This window comes from Typopeltis vanoorti, chromosome 2, assembly GCF_054136105.1.
Source record: "Typopeltis vanoorti isolate ZY-2024b chromosome 2, IOZ_Tvanoo_1.0, whole genome shotgun sequence".
Classification (NCBI taxonomy): Eukaryota; Metazoa; Arthropoda; class Arachnida; order Uropygi; family Thelyphonidae; genus Typopeltis; species Typopeltis vanoorti.
Window position 1 is genome coordinate 112695276 of NC_143550.1, and position 22200 is coordinate 112717475.

Consider the following 22200-nt stretch of genomic DNA (forward strand, 5'->3'; position numbering starts at 1 on the left):
TAGTGAGCAAGAGGTATATAAGGAGTTAAATAAGCTAGATGTCAATAAGGCAATAGGACTTGATGACATATCACTATGTCTTGAGGGAATGTTCCAGGGAGTTAGCATCAGCCTTGGTCTACCTGTTTAAAGAGTCTTGCAACAGCACAACTCCCAAAGGAGTGGAAGGAAGGCAAAATTGTTCCATTTCACACAGGTGGTGATAAGGGTAAGGCAAAAAATTATAGATTTGTATATCTGGAGTTGCAGTTAAGGTATTGGAGAGGTTGGTGAAATAAAGGATACGAAAGTGGGTTAATAACAGTGGTATTCTTTGTACTTGTCAGCATAGGTTTGTTAAGAGGAGACTGTATTTTACAAATTTGCTTATGTACTATAACAAGGTGACAAAAGTATTGGATAAGAGAGATGCATATACAGATGGGATTGGATGATAAACTAGTGAGTCAGATGGGTATCAGCAAGTTGTGTATGCAGGGGATACTCTCTCAAAAAAGGAAAGTCACTAGTATGCTACAAGGGTCAATTTTGGAACTATTATTATTTAATCTGTATATTAAGGATATTGGAATTGTTTAACTGATTGATTGTACAACTGTTGCAGATGATGCAAAACTGGGGAGAGTGATGATGAATCAAGGAGGCGAGTGGCTTTACAGGAGGACTCGAATAGATTGTATGAGTGGGCAACAGTATGGAACCTGTCAATTCAGTGTTGCCAAGTGTAAGGTTCTAAAATTTGATAGGCAAAATGATGCAAATTATACACTTGGCTGGGAAATTTTGGAGGAAGTTGAGGAGATAAAGGACCTTGGAGTGGTTGTGGACAAGGATCTGAAATTCAGAGGTCATGTTGTACAAGTTGTGATGACATCACATCAGATATGTGAGGACAGATTGAAGGAAGCAGTTTGCAAAGCCTTACAAATAGGAGGAAGAGAGGAGATATGATTGAGACATTTAAGTTGATAAAGGGTTGTTACCAGGTTAATGCAGAAGAAATTTTTTGAAGAATGGGAGAATGCAGAAGAAATTTTTTTGAAGAATGGGAGAAAGGGATAGAACACGGACACATATATGCAAGTTGTACAAGAAGGTGTGATCAGGGGCGTAAGGAGTAGGTTCTTGATAATTATTCATAAGACTATTACACTTTTTTATAAAATCTTTATCAAGTAGCTTTATTTTTATCCTCCTACATGTTTCACCAATCTGTTTCTATTGGCATCCTCAGGGAATACAAATCAGTAAGCACAAAAAACAGATCATTAAATATCAAAGAAATGAACTTTCATAACAATTACGTCATGAGTCATCACGAATAAATCACGTTAACGAGACACGCACATTGTCACGCATAATACCAATTTTTGTATGATTTAGAACCATCGGTTATAACCTAGTCTGTAACCTTTATTTTGTGCTTACTGATTTGTATTCCCTGAGGATGCCAATAGAAACAGATTGGCGAAACATGTAGGAGGATAAAAAATAAAGCTACTTGATAAAGATTTTATAAAAAAGGAGTAGGTTCTTTGCATGGAGAATGGTTGGTCAGTGTAATGTTTTGCCTGTTTTAAACTCACTGAATGAGTTTAAAACACAATTTGATGGGCTTTGTGTATAACAGTGTTTGCCTCCCAGGATGAGTCTTTAGACTTCATGGAGGTCTGGTGTTATTAATAATATAGCATATTGCATAATCCTCTATGTATGCTATTAAATTAAAGAACTAATAACTGGAACCTCATAAGATTAAATGTGTAATCCTCTTTTGTAAGCAGATGATCAATGGTAACAGATATTGATAATTTATTGATATCTATATTATACTTGATAAGAAATTATATTCTTGTTTAACTCCCTTATCCAAGCATAAGCAAACAAAATTTGTGTTAGAAAGTATCTTTATGAATAGTCCACTTGTATATAGAGATGTTGACTTCACATCAATTGCCTCATTCCATAATGCCAAACATTACAGAAAGGTCACTCCACCCAGACCAGTTTCGGCCTTGAATGAGGTCTCATTAGTGGGAGATAGACTTGTGCATTTATTTAAGCTTGGAATACTCTTGGGTCTATCAACTAGTGGTAAAACTTCGTACACCTGTCAATATTTCTAGTCATTCTCTGTTATACCTATTATTTATTCCATGCTCTTTTGACTTCTTACAACCTATCATTGTACAGAGTTTTGATACTAGGCCAAGGATTTTGCAAGAAACAAAATATTAACTAATATCCATGAAATAAGGTATATTTTTATATATTTATCCTATTTTTTATTTGTATGTAAACTTTCAGCATTGGAATTTTTTTTTTTACTAAAAAAAAAATTGGCTCCAAATTTAAAAAATTATATAAGCATTTAAGTAAGTTTAATAGAACTGACTAATATACAGTATATTGTATATATGTAGAATGTGAAAAGTTATGGTTATTGAACTTTTCTATGATTTATTTTGTTCATGGGAAAAATTTGTTTCAATCCAGTATTTAAAATTTTACTTTATAATATCAACTAACTTTTATATTCTTTTATTGATTTTATTATTTAACATTCATTCTGATGAACCATATCAGTCACAAAGTACTTCAAAGCTCTTTATGCCTATTTCACTATTCTTTTCACCTGGGAGTTAAATAACAATGTGTTGATTACAACCTTTCCATATGTGAGAATGATTAAAAAAAAAAAAAAAGCTTTATGTTTTTCTTTTTCCTATGTGAACTGTAACTTAAAGGAAAAATCTTAAATATATAATTATATCTGAAAACGTGAGTGTAATATATCTTTAGAGATAAATCACACTTATTAAAAAAAAAATCAATGAATATATACCTGACAATTTTTTTTCCTTGACATTAAATCTGCAGTCTGTCCATAAATAATTCTTCATTATATTGAAAAACAATTTTTGTAAATGAAAACCAAGAGCACACACAAGGAAAAAAAGCATAGGTTAAGATCTCTTCAAACCAGTGCTATATTTTATTTACCTTTTCATCTCTGAGTGTCAATGTACATTTTATTTTATTTATTTATTTATTTATTATTATTATTATTTTTTTACAACTTTCTACACATCTGTATTTATTCAAGAAAACAATGCATATTGGTTTTTATTAAACATGTATTCAAGTACTTGTGGTGTTCAGCAAGTGTTTTTATAACACACTATCGTGAAATACAACTTATTTGCAAAGGGCATTAAATTTTCATATCATATATAACAACTGAGACAAATAAATTTTCAGCTGCAAAATGATAAAACTGAAGTAGTTATCTTTTCATGCCCATTAGCTGCAAGTTTAGTGCTGTAAAAGCAACTATTAGCACTTTACTAAAATTAAAGAATAAAAGTTTATGGGCACAACTAAGTTTTTCTTTTTCTTTTTTGTAGAAAGCAGCACATTTTTTTAAATTTGTATTTATCATTAATTATTACTGAACAAGCAGATGCACAATATCTGTATGTTGGAGTATTTATTTATTCATTCAGAATATTCTGATCTCGCAATGGACCAGAAGGACCTGGTCCAGTAATTTTATTGCTTTTTTGAATATCTGCAATTACATCCATATAAAATCTGGACACAAATGAAAAAACTAATTTAACAATTTTTTGTTGTAAGGATGGATTAGCAAACGTAAATTTTAGAATTCCTGGATTATGTGAAGTGATATGGAAAGAAAGAAGTATTATATATTGTATAAATGCCTTAAAAATAGTATTATTATTATTGGAATCCAAAACTAATCAAAAGTAGCTCACTACTCTCCATGCTTGTCTTACCTCTTCTCCCCCCCCACCAATCTATCAAATCTGTTTACTACTCTCTATGAGGAAAATCTAAGCTTTGTGATCACAATTATTCAATATCCAGGTATAGCTTATATGCTCTTGCCTGTTATCATACTATGAAATATTTCCTTAATGTCTAGTCTGTACAAATTAAGTTTGCTATAGGATGTCGATAATCCTCTAGCAAACATGTCTATCAGTCTGCTTATGATAGACATAAGTCTGTAATAAGCAAACTCTCCTCAAAAATATGTGCATGCATGCACAGCTTATAATTCATATTCCACAGTCCTGATATTATCTTGGTTATTACCATCTTTCAATCTTTTGTTTCCTCATCTCTAAAAATCTGTGTATAGTAATTCAGATGCAGTCTATATATAGTCTCATCAGAAGATGTATATTAGAAATCATACATCTTTCCACTCCTTTGGAACTTGGGCTAATCTAAGTCATGTTAAATATGTAAGTTAAAACTGTTAACTCCTTGGAACATTCCTTCAAGACATATGGTGATATACCATCAAGTCCCATGGCCTTGTTGACATCAATTCAACAATATACTTCCTGCTCACTTACCATCACTGGTTCCTTTCCCATTCCCACAACTCTCAGGTTTTATATTATGTTACAATCACAAGGATGGAATACTTTAATGAATTGCTCACTAAACACCTCTACTATATCCTCCTCAATGTTTATCATTCTCCATTCTATTTTCCTTCTTCCATCTTCTTTCCACATATTGAAAAACTCTCTAGGATTTCTTTTAGCCTCATTTGCTAGCTGGTGCTCATATTACACTTTTGCAACCCTTACCAAGCAAGTCACCTTCCTTGCTCGTTCTTTGTGCTCTTCATGTAACTGATTATCACCATTCATCTTGTGCCACCTCCACAATGCCTTTTCCTTCCAGATTGCATGCTTCACCTCTTCACTCATCCATTTTACACCTACCATATTTAATCTCCTGACTTTTGGAATACACTTGGTTATCTGAGTAGAGACCAAGCAGCATTGATTTCCTTCCCCTCCAATTCCTCATTCCATGATATCACTACAAGCTACCTCCAAAATTGTTGTGCTTCATAAAGAGGGATAAGACTAAGGCTTCAAATTATAGGCCAATCAGCTTATCTGGAGTTGTGGTCAAGGTGTTGGAGAAGCTATGAGGACAAGGATTCAAAACTGGGTTGACAGCAGCAAAATTCTCTTTGACAGACAGCAGATTTGCTAAAGGAAGATTGCGTTTTAGCAATCTGATTAATAAAATAATCTGCTAATAAAATATACTATTTTATATGCATCCCACATTACACAAGTGGGATGCATATACAGTAGTATATTTAGATTTTGCCAAGGCATTCAACAGATTGCCACATGACAAACTAGTAGTTAAATTGGAACAGATTGTTTATGGGGGGGTGATATCCTAGAAGAGGAAGATCGCTAGCAGTGTGCCCCCCCCAGGGGTCTTTTAAGGCCAATGTTGTTTAATTTGTATGTAACTGACATTGGAAAGGGCTTAAAATATACGTTTGTGTGCAGATGATGCAAAGTTAGGGAGAGTTATGAGAAGTAGAGCAGATGTTGTAGCTTTGCAAGCGGACCTAAATAGACTGTCTGAATAGGCTAGTGTGTGGGGATATCAGTTTAATGTAGCAAAGTGTAAGGTTTTAAAATTTGGGAAGTAAAGATGGGATGAAGAGTATAGGATTGGTGGGGATATTTTAGAGGAGATGAAAGATCTAAGGGTGAAAGTGGATAGGAACTTGAAATTTCATGGACACTGCTGAAATTGTGAGAACAACAAAAACAACACAGTGGATTATGGGAATGATGCAGAGAAGACTGACATGTAGACGTAAGGCTTTGATCAGGCTGCATATGGATTACTGTGCACAGGTTTGGTTGCCTGGTTTTCAAAATGATGATGAGTTGTTGGAGAGGGTTCAGAGACAATTGACTAAGTTGGTTTCTGATCTCTGGAATGTGAAATATGAGGACAGATTGAGAGAATGCAAATTACAGAGCCTAGTGGATAGAAGGAAAATGGGGAGACATGATTGAGATTTATAAGTTGGAAGGGGTAATTACCAAATTAACATGAATGAGATTTTTCATAGAATATCTGGAAACAGGGGGAAGAGCGAGAGGCCATCCCTGTAAGCTGTATAGGACAGTTGTGAGCAAGGGGGCGAGGAGTAGATTTTTTTACATGGAGAGTGGTGGTGATTGGAATGCACTGCCTGAAAGTGTGGTGAGTGCAGAGACAGTGAATGCATTTAAGTCAAAGTATGATGGGCTGTGCACGTGAGAGTAGGACTTCCCACAATGAGTCTCTTGATTCCATGGAGGTCTGTTGATGATAATAAAAGTCTCGTACAAAAGAATTATAATTTTCTTATCTCCACTATAATTCAGCAATTCAAAGTGTTAAATTTTAAACTTTGCAACAACAAATATTGGATAGCTAAAAATCAAATAGCAGTGTATTCAAGTCCTGAAGGGATACTGCAACTGCATCAGCTGTTTATCACATCTCAAAATTTCTATCATTGACAAGCTGGATATTTCTCGTTTCTTCAAATCCTTTACAATATCACTGAAACACAAATGGAATCACAGTAATTTAAAAAACTCTGTGATGCTTCCCCCTCCCATTCTCAAATGGTTTTCACATATACATAATATTCTCCTCACTTTCTCAACACCCTCTCCACAAATACTAGTTATTGATATCTAGCCACACGTCTATCCAGGTTATTAAACTATTACCCACTTCCTATTAATCTTAAACTTATGCAATAACTTTTAATATGATGCTCTATCAAATACTATTACAAAATCCAGGAATATCATATTGTGTCTTCTTTATCCAGAACAATTAACCTTATTATAAATGTAACTTATTAAAACAAAAGCTGCTCTTAAAAAGAAATATTGTCAATCTAATTCTGAATTGTAATACTTACTTAGCTTTCCTGGAACATTCTAAAAATATAAACTGCTTGGTATTTTTATATTTCTGTTTTGGCACCACCAATGTATAACACACATAATCATCCTTTCTTTCTGCTCCTGCAGATATTTACCAGTAACCAATAAGAATCCTCTTTAACCACCAGGTTAAGAGATACTGTCAACACCCTTGCACAGTTTGAAAACTTCCATTAGATCACTGGTCTTGTATCAGATATCCGTTTTGCTCATATGATATACTTTGACAAAGCAAACATTCAATAATTTAACATCACCATCTATTGTATTCACCTTATTTTCAAACCACCCAAGCTATTTTCATAGTCATTTTTCCTTCTGCCAATGCATACATTTATTCAAGGGAAAAGCACCTCTGCCACATCAGTTTGGATTTTAAAATCACTTTAATGTAGTCTAACAACAGTCACTTGCATTTGTTGTCTAGAATTTATGGAGAAAAAAACAACTGTTTGAGCATTACTTTACTTACAATTAAGAAGATAAAGCAATTGCTCTAACAAGAATGTTTTTGTCTCCATGAATTCTATACAAAGAATGCTAACCATCATGTAACCATGAGAGAAACAATAGCTACTTGCAGTTAATGGTCATTAAAAGAATTATGAAATGGTGCTATTTATTATCATAGAAATGGAGTATTTTCAACATAAAATGTTAACTTGGTGCTTTTCATTAACTGAAGCATACAGATGGAATTTAGTTCAATAATAACAATAGCAACAGTTACATAGGACATTTTTCCTCTTTTACAGTACTGATTATATCACTATGTTTAGTTGATACATCAGTTTTTTTTTATTTTTTTTTAAAGACTCTTAGGAATGTTAATTAAACTATTCTTCACACATGTATTTCTATTTCTTTGGAAATTTTATTCAATGAAAACAAGGAATTCAGACAAGGTAAATAGATTTGCTTTGTAACATTTTAATAATATATATATATTTATTTATTTATAGCTTTTTTTTGCATTTATGTACATTGTGTAAAATCATCTTGATACATATTTACAGCCAGCTACAAGCTACCTTGTAGTTAGTGCAGATAATGTTTTTTTTTTTTTTTTATTATTATTATTAAATACTTTAGGGATAATAGAAAATGTAATATTCCATCCATGAAGTGCTAAACAAGATTCTATATAATTCATGTGCAACATTTAATGTCAAACTATTTTTCATCTAGTTTAAAAAAGGTTCAAAATTGAAATGAAGCATGCTATGGATTCAATGAATTACATAAGTACTTGTATTATATTTACTGTGATAATGAGAATAAAATTGTATGACTTTTTTGTCTCAATTTAGGAAAAAATATTCCTTTGACAAAAATTTTTTACCATACATGTCATTGGTTGTGATATGTTTATATTAAAGACAAACTATACTCCAAGCTTATTTAAACGATTCAAGATTTTTAACTTCTTTACAAAAACATATGTTAGAAATACATTTTTTTGTATGGATAAAATGTCTTCATTATGACATCAAATTTCAAGTTCAAATTGAAATGAATTACCTGTTCTCATAAAGTTTTAAATTTTCTATCCTATTTCATACATTTGTTTCTAAATCTTGCATTTATACCACAATACACAAATAATAGATTGAAAAATCACGTATATTTTTATTCCCAAAAGTTTTCAAAACTGTGGGGCTTGACTACCTGAGGATTCATAAGTATTTTGCAAACTTTTTAAGAATTATTTGGAATATCAAATTAGTATGGTTAAGATTCACTGTATTTATTTTTATATAATTTGTTTACAGGCTACTTTGATCAAATTCAAAGCAGATTGTTATTTAGTTACCCCCCCCCCGCCTTTCCCCACCAAGCTACTTAAAAGGGAATCAATTTAAGTAACAGTTTGAGAATTACTAGTTTAGGCTTTTTTTTTTGTTTTAATATTCTCTGATGGCATGAATCTGACTCCATAGCAGCAGGATAAGATATCAAATTTGTAGAAAGCACACAAAATCATTATTAAGTTCCTTGCATTTTCACTAATTTCTTTAAAAAAGAAATTAATATATCATATAGTATGAACTTAGGATCATCATCATATATATATATATATATATATAGATAGATGAAAGACTACTACTCCTTAATCATATATAAATCCATTTTATTTATTTATTTTTTTTTTTTTTCAAAAATATATCCTACATTGAAGAGATACCAATGAGGTCAATCAGGAAATCATTTTAAGATTGATGGGAAATGAAAAAATAAATAACTAGTATAAAACCATTTAGTCTGTAATTCTCTCATATTGTTATCACATGATGAGCAAAGGGTAATATTTTTAATGGCAAACTGCTACATATGCTACGAAGTGTCTACATTCCTAACAAATACACTGAAAATTGAAAAGTGAGTAATAATTTATATTTTAGGACATATTTATATTCTTAATCTTTAATGACTTTTTGATAAAGTAAAATGACAAATTGTAGCAGTATCTAATAGCAAAAGACAAACTTTTTGAACTGCATGGGCACCCTTATTATACTGTATGTAATGACTAAATTAGAAATGCATAAGTAATCACATCACTAATCATAATACAGTACTCCTTTCAAAATTCATTTGAAAATGAATTTGATGTTATGCATATATGAGTGAGAGGAATAAGTGAAATGCTATTAAACCTAATGGTTTCTTTTGATAAATATTTCCATATAAGTCATAAAAGAATGTTTAATCACCTGGCCGAACTGTATCAAGATGCTATCTAAGAAAATGAAATATAGTAGAGTCAATTCCTCAGATAATAAGGACTTATTTTAAATTATGCTACATGAAAAATTATTGGTTCTGAATTAATTAAAAACTTAGAAGTAAATAAAATCTTGCATGTGTTCTTCACCAATTATATCAATTCTATATATAACAGTTTCAAAAATACTTAATATTTTGATTCTACTGCTGAGGATACAGATGACAACAACTTTTTCGTTCCTCAAGTTTTCAATCTTTCGGGTATAAAGTGTACACAAGGAAGAGGACTTTGGGGAAAATATAAGTGCAGGACTTTTTTGATAGTTTTTGCAATTATTTCTTACAGAACATGATTCATTCAAAATCCTATGTAAACACAGAAGTTTCATTTTTAAATAACTAGGCTAAAACAGTAAATGTGTTAAATATAAAGTAGAATTTATAAAAAAAAATTCTTGAAAAATGCTAACAAATCTTACAAAACTTGGTAGATTACAAGTATTATATAGTTAGTTTTTGCTACAAGCACTTCCATAATGTTCTTTAAAGCACATGCAAATGGTAGAAAGCAGCCATTTTCTTCTTTTATTTAGCATGAATGTCCAAGTATCACTTGCTCTACAAGATTTCCTGCATGTCTTTAAAGCACTTAGGGCCAGACAAAAGTACTAAAAACAGTCCCAAAGTTACTGAACATTCCAAATAACTATGTTATTCACCAAAAGTAGCAACTGATGTACTTTTGCACATTTTGTCTGGCATTCAATTAGATAACTCAAATGCATGTCTGTATGTGTGTGTGTGTGTGCACGTGCGTGCATATATATATATAAAACGCACGTGCACACACACACATATGCAGACACATATACCACACAATCTGCAAAAGTTCTAAAGACCACAAGTACTCAAAGGGATTTCAAGGACTAGTTTATTTACAATGGTACAGCCTACTCTTTCCACTCAGCTAACTAATCTTTTCACAGTTGCCTCCATATTTCACTTAGGGATACTAAGCCACAATGCAGAAAGAAAATCTTGAACTTCATATACAGGAAACTGCTACCTGAGTTGTGCAGTAATGCCACCTACCTCACTTTATAAAGCCACACAAGAAAACGAAGATCCTATTTTCACTGGACAAAAATTGGCAGCATTTTGTTGCATCACAGTATATAGTGTAAGGAGAGGAAAGACTCATCAGACCAATGATGCAGCTTAATTCCATACATATGCTCTCTCTCACACACATACACACTCTCTCTCACGCATGCACACCCACACTGAAACCAAAGCTGCATACTATATTTTAACTTTTAAAATATACACCAACCTTGTCCCAACACCCAGATATCTGCTGCTGTTTACAAGGCAAACTGATCAATCTGGTGGACATTTTTGACATCACACTGTAACTGAAGAGAGACTTACAAATGCTAGCACCACGAGTGCAGCAGATGACAATGTGATGGCCTTCTGTCCCAAAGACTTTGAGAAGGGATTGCTCCTGCTTCTTAATTAGAAAAAAAATTCTCTTGTCATTAAAAACAAGGAATATCTCAGAACAATTCTAAATAATACTACTGTGGTGGAAGATGCAGACAGAATGGTATAAAAAATCTGGTCTCAAAGTTGCATAATGTTGTTCTTGTGCAATTACTATATGATTATTAATGCTCTATTGCAGAGCCTTGTATCAACATTCTCAAAAAAATTACTTTACATGATTTGTCTCTGATATCACACTTTTGAAATATTAGGCAATTTCTACAATACACATATACATATAGACAAACATACATATCAAAGAAGGAGGTAGAGGACTATAATGGTCCACTGATAAATTTATTGCCACCCTCATAATGTATTCCTAACAATCACAAACAAAATTCAGCCTACCAATGAATATCAATCAGCTCTAAATTAACCTCCTCTATCTTTCTTTGCCATTTATTAACAAGTAAATGTGTTGATCCTTGTCCTCGTAGATGTGCAAGGAGTCATTAAATCCATTCTGTCTGTACCTGCCTACACATACTGGGGAAAAGAGTGGATGACATGAGTGGACAGCGGATCTGGATGGATGATGCATGGTATATGTACAGTAATGCCAAGTCTCTATGCCTTTGACTCTCCACCATCATGTGTGATGGTCCGTTCCTTATAGTATATTTCTTCTGTTTCCTTGTCGCATAATAACAGAAGGATGGCACCAAACAGGAAAATAGCTGCACCCCAACCCACACCATAGGCCCAACCAAACTCCCATATTTGTCTGTTGCTGTCTTCTATTTCTGAAGCAAAACAGGCTGGGTAAATTACAAGAGCAATCAGGATGGATAACACTAGGAAGGTGAGAGAAAAAGAAAAAAATATATTATTTTCATATACATATAAAATAATTTTTTAAGAAATATTAGTATTACAAATACCACTACTACATTGAAACTGAACTAAATAGAAAAAAAAATTGCCTTTGCTCTTCTTATAGAAAATAAATTACTGTGATATTATATAGAAATGACATCACAGTAATTTCAAAATCTTCTTTACACAAATTAGCTTATGTCATTGGGCTTGTTAGATGTTATAGTAACAATTACTTTTACAAATTGCTGACTGTAGTCTATAATCTATTGTCATTTTATTGTTCTTATAGAAATTAAAATTTTAGCTTTCTTAATTTTACAAAGAAAAATCACTTTATGTAGTGAAAAAGAATGTGTTAACAACATAAAATAATTTCAAGTAAAAATGAAATCGGATAATTTCAAATAATAATATTTGAACTATATTAATGAATGATAAATAAATAAATAAATTCTATGTGATGATACAGCGTTCCCCCCTTTTTATGGGAGTTCACAGTACCATCTAGTCCCCCCAAATTTTATCCGGGCTCTGGAACCGGCATAGGCTGACGAATCAGAACTATGGCTGGGTCAGTATTCCTGACTGTAATCCGTGTGTGTCCTCAGACTGGTTTGCCTGCTTGCGGGATGATAAACACCAGATAAACTGGCGGAAAAAACTCTGCTGTCTATGCCCAAGACCGGCTAACTTGGCTTTGACTGAGGAAGATCCTTGAGCTCCTCACGTTGTTGACGGGAATCGAACCAAGGACACTCCTTCCCCAGGCATATGGTTGCGAAGCGCAAAGCCACTAGGCAAACCGTGCGGAATGAATGAAAATAACACGTTAACAAAATGTGGATAGAGCAATTGAGAAATAAAAATTATCTGTATCATAACATAACTGATTATCACCACAATACACTAGTCTGATACTCATATGCAATTACAACATACAAGAAATATTAAAGAACTGTGGTTGAGCTTCAGTGACTGGATGAAATGCACTATCAAAAAATAAGTCATGAAAATATGAGAAGATTCCCCTATTTAAAGGTGTTCCAGAATCATTCAGTGTGAATTAACTACCATATTAAAGTTGTAATTGCTGAATGCTTTTGTAAAATGGTCTCCCAAATGAATGCAAAGTGGTTTGATTTGTTATGTCTTATGTTCTTTCATCCAGTTTAAAGTGGGTCTCAATGATATAGAATACCATTAATATATACCCCATTCAAATGGGGTATATATTAATTTATTGAAAGTTTATTTTTCACTTGGTTAGACTATAATAAATTTAGTTTAATCCTTTATCCAAGTGTGAGCAAACAAAGTTTGCGCCTGAAAGTATCTTCAGGACTGGGGTAAGGTGGTACAACACTGAGCAACTCATTGCAAAGGTGGAGCAAGCTAACATCACTCCTATCTCAGTATCTCCCATAATGCAAAACACATCTCCTTGCGGATATGTATAATGTTATGCATTAAGGGAAGGGCCACTACCCAGACTAGTTTCGACCTTTATTGAGGTCTTTTCAGTGGGAGTACAACACCAGGCAACGAGTTGTCCGGTGTTGTACCACCTTACCCCAGTCCTGAAGATACTTTCAGGTGCAAACTTTGTTTGCTCACACTTGGATAAAGGATTAAACTAAATTTATTATATTAATTTATATATACTTAGCCTGGTTGGCCGAGTGGTTAGCGTATCCACTCTCCAGCCAAAAGGTTGCGGGTTTGAATCCTGCTGTGGGCTGGATGTTTGTGATTGTCTGTGAAAATATTAGTGGTGATGGTCGGCGGTAGATGGCATTGGTGTAGATGATGAAGATAGTTGCGGTTACTGGTGGTGGAGACAGAGTTGTAGAGTAGGTGCCCTCCCTCAATGAGTCTTTGGACTCCCTGGAGGTGTTACATAATAATAATAATAAATGGCATATGGACCTAAGGAATGGAAGATTTCAATCCATCTGGCTAGAGCATCTTTGTTTTATGGGCATGGATTTACAAGAAGCACTAAAAACTGCATGACAAGGTTGCAAAACATATCTAAAAACCTGTATAAAAGACAGAAGTACTCTAACACACAAATGATAACATTTATCATTTGTTCTATGATTATTACTATTACTATTATCATGGGCAACTCCAGTTGCCCGTGATAATAGTATGAGATTAACTATAAAACTTTTAATTAACACAATTAGTGTGGGCACTATGTTTAAAAATTCGCTTAAAAGTGATATACACCCTCTCCAAAAAGAAACTGAACTTTTGATAGAAAATAAAACACAGGCCAATTATAATTATTCAAATAATTTATTTCAATCAATATACTCTCCCTCAGCTTCGATACAGCATTCGGCACGGTCAATTAATTCGTTAAATGAGTTTTTTTTATATTGGTTTTTGGAATACTGATATAAAAAGTATTCCAAAAAGGAGTGAGGATTGTGGTTACTGCCGCTTGAATGTTTTCAATGGTATCATATTGCTTTCCTTTCATCAGAAAATGAAGTTGGGGGAAGAAAAAGAAGTCACAGGGTGCTAAATCAGGTGAATACGGCGAGTGATCCAACACACAAACTTGGTTTTTTTTCATAAACTGTCTCACAATGTTCGAACGATGAGATGGTGCATTTTCATGTAAAAGTGACCAGCTGCCTGTATCACAATATTCATACTGTACATGACGAATTCTCGCTATCAATTGCTTCAAAACTTCGCGATAAAACTCACTATTGACCGTTTGGACAGGCAGAACAAATTCTTTGTGGACAATGTCCTTGGAATCGTAGAAACAAATCAGCATTGTCTTTACTTTTGATTTCTCCAAGTGACTTTTTTTTTTTTGAATGCCCCTCTTCTGGTAGTCTCCACTCACTACTCTAGCGCTTTGTTTTGGGCTCATACTCAAAACACCACGTTTCGTCACCAGTAACGATCGTTTCAAGGAAGTTTGAGTTCTTATGAGGGGTTTTAATGAGGTCTTTGCAGTGTTCAATTCATACATTTTTTGGTCATCGGTCTACTTGTAGGGAACAAATCATGAATTCAATTTACGAAGCCCTAAACTCTCGGTCAAAATGTTGTGCACAGCTGATTTTGGAATCCCCAATTCATCTTCAATCAATCTCGCGGACGATTTTGGGTTTTCTTTGATGAAATCATGCACTTTTTGGATGTTAACTTCTCAGTTTAGTTTTTGGATGGCCCAGCTTTTCATCGTCCTCGAGCGTCTCGTGACCACTTTGAAATCGCTTAAACCACTTGTAAACTTGAGTATAGGATAAGCATTCATCACCGTATGCTTTTTGAAGCATTTGAAGTTTCGGTAAAACTTTTACCAAGTTTAACACAAAAATGGAACAGGCCACTTGGCCTGAATTCCACGTTAGGAAATGATCCACTGACTTTTTTTTTCCATTTTTTTTATTCTAGTCTTAAAGTCAAAAAAAAAAAAAAAATAAATAAATAAATGAATAAAAGTACATTCCCTATTCCAAGATGAAGAACACAAAAGTCAATCGCAGCTCTCGGTTTGAAACTCATTTTCCGACCGTTCGTCAAAATACACTGTCACTATAATTTGGCTTCTAATGAAACAAATGTCATAAACCATTTTTTTTATCCTAGTCTTAAAGTCAAAAAAAAAAATAAATAAATAAATAAATGAATAAAAGTACATTCCCTATTCCAAGATGAAGAACACAAAAGTCAATCGCAGCTCTCTGTTTGAAACTCATTTTCCAACCGTTCGTCAAAATACACTGTCACTATAATTTGGCTTCTAATGAAACAAATGTCATAAACAGTTGACGCAACACTAATGAAGGTTGCTGCTTTCGACAACAAAAAGATACAACAGGTGGCACCACTAGTTTCTTCTATTTTTGAAAAGTTCGGTTTCTTTTTGGACAGGGTATAATATATATAAAGGTAAGGAATGTTAGTGGGTGACAAAAGACAACAATAATGGCCATTCAACCCTATGGTACAATCTTAAATGTAGAGTCGGTAATATTCACTTATCATATATAATGTGCAACCACACCTTAACATTATTCCTATTCCTGTGATATGCATTTCTCAGGATATATCTTAAATGCAGTTGACAACAAGCCTATATATTAGAGCAATTGATTTCATATAACCCATTGTCAGTTGATTACATTTTAATGTTTATTTTTTTTAAACAACAGCATTCCCTTACCTTTCGGACAATTCACTTTTCCCTATTCCAATCATTATCCTGAATTTCATCTGTACTGTTCTGTGTGTGAGTCTATTAGTCCTTTATTTGTTTTGCTATTGAGTGAATTATTTTGAGCCAACAGATTCACTTTTAAGAATGTGATATGACAGAACTATTGAAAATGAAATAACATTTTCAATAGTTTCAATAAGGATATAGAGGTATCAAAAACTAAATAGAATGGGGATTATGTCATAAAAATACTAAAATAGGGATATATTACAGTATACACACCTGCATGTATATAACACATTTTGAAGGAATGAGGAAGAATTGGAAAAATGCAAAGATTGAAAAATTCAGAATTTTATTTTTTTTATTTTTTTTTTTGAAAGCTTTCAAAGAGGGGGGAAAAAAAGAAAAGAACTGAGCTACTGAACACATTCTAAAGCTGTGGATTTAGAATGTTTTAAGGTGTTTTTTCATGCAGTGTTATTTTTTACTAGTTTACTAACCGGCTGAAAACTGATTGGTAGTACTTAACTTTCTATAGACAGATTGCAAAGATGAAATATGATCTTTTTACAATGATGCTTTTATAGCTAAATATTCAGAACATCTCAACTGATCCACTGACTTTTTTTCCCATTTTTTTAAACCTAGTCTCCAAGTCAAAAAAAAAAAAAATAAAAAAAAAAAAATAATAATAAATAAAAGTACATTCACTATCAGAAATGATACCATGTTGGCAATTAAGACTATTGCATTTTATGTTCTGGTAAAATTTTAAAAACTTGTAAGATACATATGGAAAAAAAAAACCATACTGTATTAATATTCCTAACCTTAAATAAATATATAAGTAAGTTTTGAATATAGGGCAGACAAACTTTATGAAATTTTATTAATTGAAACGTCTGTAGAAAAGAAAGATATCTTTAACAACAGTGAAGTGAACAGGTGAAATGAAGGGATCATTAAAGTGATGTTGATGTAATAGATGAACTTTCAGTAAGATGTTCTTTACCATTTCTATGGGTTGGATATTTTCAATTACAGTTGAAGCAACCTGGTGTTTTATATCTATTAACTGCATGTTTTCTGGCCAGTTCATAGGTTTTATGGGACAAAGCCATGTATATAGGAGGCTACTGCTAAGTTGATAAGAGTTATCTTTTGCACTGAGCACACTACTTGTATTAAATGAAACAGTATTTGTATAATATTTTCTTGAATGGTGTAACTGACAATCTCAAAAGCTAAGTGACAGTTTATTTATAGAAAGATATAAAATCACGTGAATGATAATGACTGAATAAACTCAACTAAAATAATAAATTTTATATCAATCCCACCCATGAAAGGTTGTAAACCTACTAACAGGGTCAGATAATTTGGGAGCCCTGCTACAGAGAGTACACATGGAACTTTTTCAAGCCAATTCAATAAGTATTTATTCCATAAATTAGATAGAATGTAAGCAATGGTTTTTGCCACATGGTAGCTTTCAGCAAGCTTGATACATTGATGGACATTGAAGTAATTCATCTGCTAAATTTGGGTCTATCATTGGATTGTGAACATTAGGAACATAGATCTGGGATACATAAAAAAAAAATTTATTTATCTGAATGTCTCAGCTTTTTTTTTTTTTTAATTACGTCAACTATATAAGTTGACTTAACAAGATAAAACCGCATTTATGAACAATAATGTGACTCGGTGAGGAAAACAAAATGCAGGATAAACAACAATTAGTCAGTCAGGGATGAAAAAAAATCCCTCAATTTTTTTAATATGTGATTTGAGAGAAGAAAAAAATGATTATGACAGGATGATATTAGTTCACAAATGGTAGATTGGTAATGACTACAGAATTAATAGTGAACAATTCAAAGTATTTCATCCTCATAAGCATGACAACATGCAGAGCTTGAGCACAGAGGAAGAAACTGGTGGTGAATAAGCAAATGGCATATGAGAAATTAAGTAAACTGTCAATAGGGAAGCAGGATTCCATACCATATCACTGTGTATTTTAAGATCAGTTAATATCCACCTTGAAGAACACAAAAATTACATCTGCAATAATCTTTATGGCAAGTTAGAACTAGCAGACCATGCTCTGGATACTCCTTTACATAGGTACGAGGCATATAAGGAATTAAGAAAACTATCAATAAGGCAGCAGGACTCCATGCCATATCACTGTGTGTTTTAAGAGGCCATTCCAGTGAGTTATAGCACCTTTCACTTATGGAAGGAGACACAGATTTAACACAGTAGCTGCTATGAAGCACTCTCCCAAACCCAACAAGCATGGCTGCATTAATTTGCCAAAGATCTGGGAGACAGTCATTATAAAATCAGATAACTTGACTTTTCCAAATAAACTTTATAGTCAACTAGCCCATAGAGGGCACCTTGTTAGGACATTAATTCTGTGTCAGTTACAAATTGTGCTCTGATGGGCAGTAAACTAGAAAATATTAGTAAGCTCAATAAATTAATTTATTTTTTCATCTCTTGGTGTTGTTTATACCATGAAGCATTAATATAAGGTTTAAAATTACAGACTAATCTATGCGTCTAGAGATGTGGTGAAAGTTAGCTAGAAGAGCAGGATTAACATCTTTGCAATGGTCAGCATGAGTCTGTGAAAACGGAGATTGAATTACAATAGGATGACAAAAGTATTGGTATGAACATACAATAGTACTTTCAGAGTTTGCAAAGGCCATTGATAGACTGCCATATGACAATACTGGTAATTAAATTGGGATGGAGGAGTTAGATAGATTAATGAGTTGAATAGGAGACTGTGACAGATAACAGCAAGTTGGCATGGAGAAGTAGCATTCCAGAAGAGAAAAGTCATTAGTGTTGTGCTGCAGGGATATGCTTTAGGCTGGTATTATTTAACTTCTATGTTAATATACTGGAAGAGGTTTAAATGTGGATAAGCATTTGATAAGTTAGGGAGAACTATGAGAAGCAGATGAAATATTGAAACTTTTTTACAGGATGATCTAAATAGACTGAGTGGGACTACCAGCTCAATGCAGTGAAGTATCAGGTTTTGAATATGGAGGGCAAGAACCCTTTCTTGGAACACTCAGTAAGGCAATTTCTCAATTCTCTCAATCTGCTCTCATTATACCAATCATCTTGAATTCAAGTTCATGTGGTTATTAAATTTTAGTTCACAAATCTCTGATATCAATATATTTTAAATTTCTTTTTGTAACAAGTTTGTGATAACAACATTGCCATTATATTCAGTGACTTCATTTGCCCTTCAATAACACAATTTCAACAGCACAATTTTCATTATCATTAAACTTTATTATGCAGAGACCCAAGATAGTTTAATGTTAAAACAAACCAAAGTAGTTAGATTGCAATTTCAACATTCTTTCTCCTCAAATAGAAGAAAACTGCTGATTAGAGAGCAAAACAATCCATAAAACTTGAGTCATCCATCTAAGTCAGGTCAGCAGGTATGTACTGCTCAGAAATTTCCATTTATTGAAAATATTAATGCCTGACTTATTTCCTTTTGCTAATTTCTAAAGAGAAATGAAAAATAATGTATCACTGTTAATTACATAATAATTATTTGCATATAGTGTTTATTTACATAAAAATAAAAATTGCAAACTTGTTATGTTTATATTACAAATTTGCATGGTTATTTGCATATAACATTTTTAGCATATCCATACCTAGTCAAATTTCACATTTTCTAACGCATTCTTCTTTTTATTATTATTAGACCTCAAGGGAGTCAAGAACTCATCAAGGGATGGCAATACATCACCCACACCAGTTGTCATACCTTTTCTTAAACTCATTCACACTAGATGCACTTCATACAAACTGTTTTACTCACTCATGGTTGTATGAGAGAAAAATCTAGCTCTTACCTCTTTCTAACTGCATATAACTTACATGGATGTCCCCCTTGTCCTCTCCCCACCTTCCATACAATGAAACATTTTTATCAAATGATATCTTATAACATCCTCTCAAAAGTTTATAGACATCAATCATATTGCTCCTCATTCGTCTGTCAATCAGTATCTGCAGTTCACATATTCTCAATTTATCCTTGTAATCTACATTAGATAATGCAACCTTTCAACAGTTTCTTTATCCCTTTGGAATAAAGAAATATGAGACCAAATCTACACACAATAGCCCAGGTGCAGTTATGGCCTCATAAAGAGACAAAATGACTTTCATATCCTTGAGTTGTATTTGCAATTTTTGTTGTGTGATCTTTGCACTTCAACCTAGTATCCACTATAACTCCAAGATCTCTAGCCTCATCAGTTACTCCAAGCATAATCCCACCAACACAATATGCTGTTGGATATCGGATATTGTATCATGCCAAAGTGCAGTACCGTCGACAGGGTGTAGCATAGAGGAAGCCTGCCTCATGGCGTGGCTTAATAAGGGCACTCACATTCAGCCATACTGACGAAATTTTTCCAAGCTTAAACCGATTAAAAATTATTTGCAAATATCAATGACCCAAGAAAGATTGGCTGGTCTAGCAACTATATCGAAGAAGCAGACATAGCTTATAATTTAAATTTATAACAGCTTATAAACAGTTTTATTGATTATTAAATACTTAAGGAATTGACAGCATATACTAGAAATATAAATTAAATCAAACTTTAATATATACTTTCCAAATATTTTGGCAACGTCACATTGCCATCTTCATGGGAACTTAAGATAAAGACATGTGCATGCAAGTACTACACAAATGAGAAAAGTACTACTATGCAAATGAGACACGAGGCGAGGAACGGGGATAAACTAAAACTATTCAACAGGGCTAAACTAATCTGTTCAAATGACAAAGCCCTAACCACTGAACTATGATCAAACGGTCAAACATGAGAAAAACTGAGCTTAAAACGGAAAGAGAGCCATAATAAATTTAGTTTAATCCTTTATCCAAGTATATGCAAACAAAGTTTGTGCCTGATGTATCTTCAGGACTGAGGCAACGCATAGTAATGGTGGACCAAGCTCTCATCACTCCTTGTCTCAGTATCTCCCATAATGCAAAGCACATCTCCTTGCGGACATGTATAACGCTATGCATTAAAGGAAGGGCCACTACCCAGGCCACTACTCAGATACTTTTGACCTGAAGTATCTTCAGTCCTGAAGATATTTCAGGCACAAACTTTGTTTGCATACACTTGGATAAAGGATTAAACTAAATTTATTATAGCCTAACCAAGTGGAAAATAAACTTCCAACATCTTTCTTTAAATTCAGAGTAATTTAATAATAAGGTGGTACACCTTTTGGCAATTCGTATAAGTAAACATCTGGGTCTGGCTCCCACTGACGAGCCCTCAATAAAGGTCAAAACTGGTCTGGGTAGTGGCCCTTCCTTTAATGCATAGCATTATACATGTCCGCAAGGAGATGTGCTTTGCATTATGGGAGATACTGAGACAGGGAGTGATGAGAGCTTGGTCCACCTTTACTACGAGTTGCCTCATCCAGAAGATACATCAGGCGCAAACTTTGTTTGCATACACTTGGATAAAGGATTAAACTAAATTTATTATGACTCTCTTTCCGTTTTAAACTCAGTTTTTCTCATGTTTGACCATTATTATCATTATATATATAATATAAATATAATATATCTCCACCAAGAGTAAATTCTACAAATATCTTTGTTTTCCAAATTTTAAAATCTTACATTTCGCGACACTGAATTGTCATCGCCACTCCCATGCCCATTCACTCAGTCTATTCAAGTCTTCTTCTCAGTCTATTCAAGTCTTCTTGTAAGGCCACATCTGCAATACTCCTCATAGTTCATCCTAACCACTGCATCATCTGCATACAACTGTATAACTCCATTCAAATCCTCCCCAATATCATTAAGATACACATTAAACAGCAATGGCCCTAAAACACACCCCTGAAACACACCATTAGTGACTTTCCTTTTCTGGGATATTTCTTCCCCATACACAACTTGATGATACCTATCAAACAGTGATATGATAGTGAGATAATATTGGACATCGGAGATGAATACTACTGTGTATCCATCTCCCATGTCCAATGCTA

General features: G+C 33.3%; 1 protein-coding gene across 2 annotated transcripts in view; it reads right to left on the reverse strand.

The window, feature by feature from the left end:
- Positions 1-2949: 2949 nt before the first annotated feature.
- LOC150109345 (transmembrane protein 47) overlaps positions 2950-22200 on the reverse strand; it is a 249502-nt gene continuing 230251 nt past the window's right edge. For both annotated transcript variants that reach the window (XM_090412750.1, XM_090412759.1), the window contains one exon: positions 2950-11881. In XM_090412750.1, the coding sequence (XP_090268876.1) occupies positions 11655-11881 (227 nt within the window). In that variant the 3' untranslated portion in view covers positions 2950-11654. The remainder of the gene's footprint in view (positions 11882-22200) is intronic.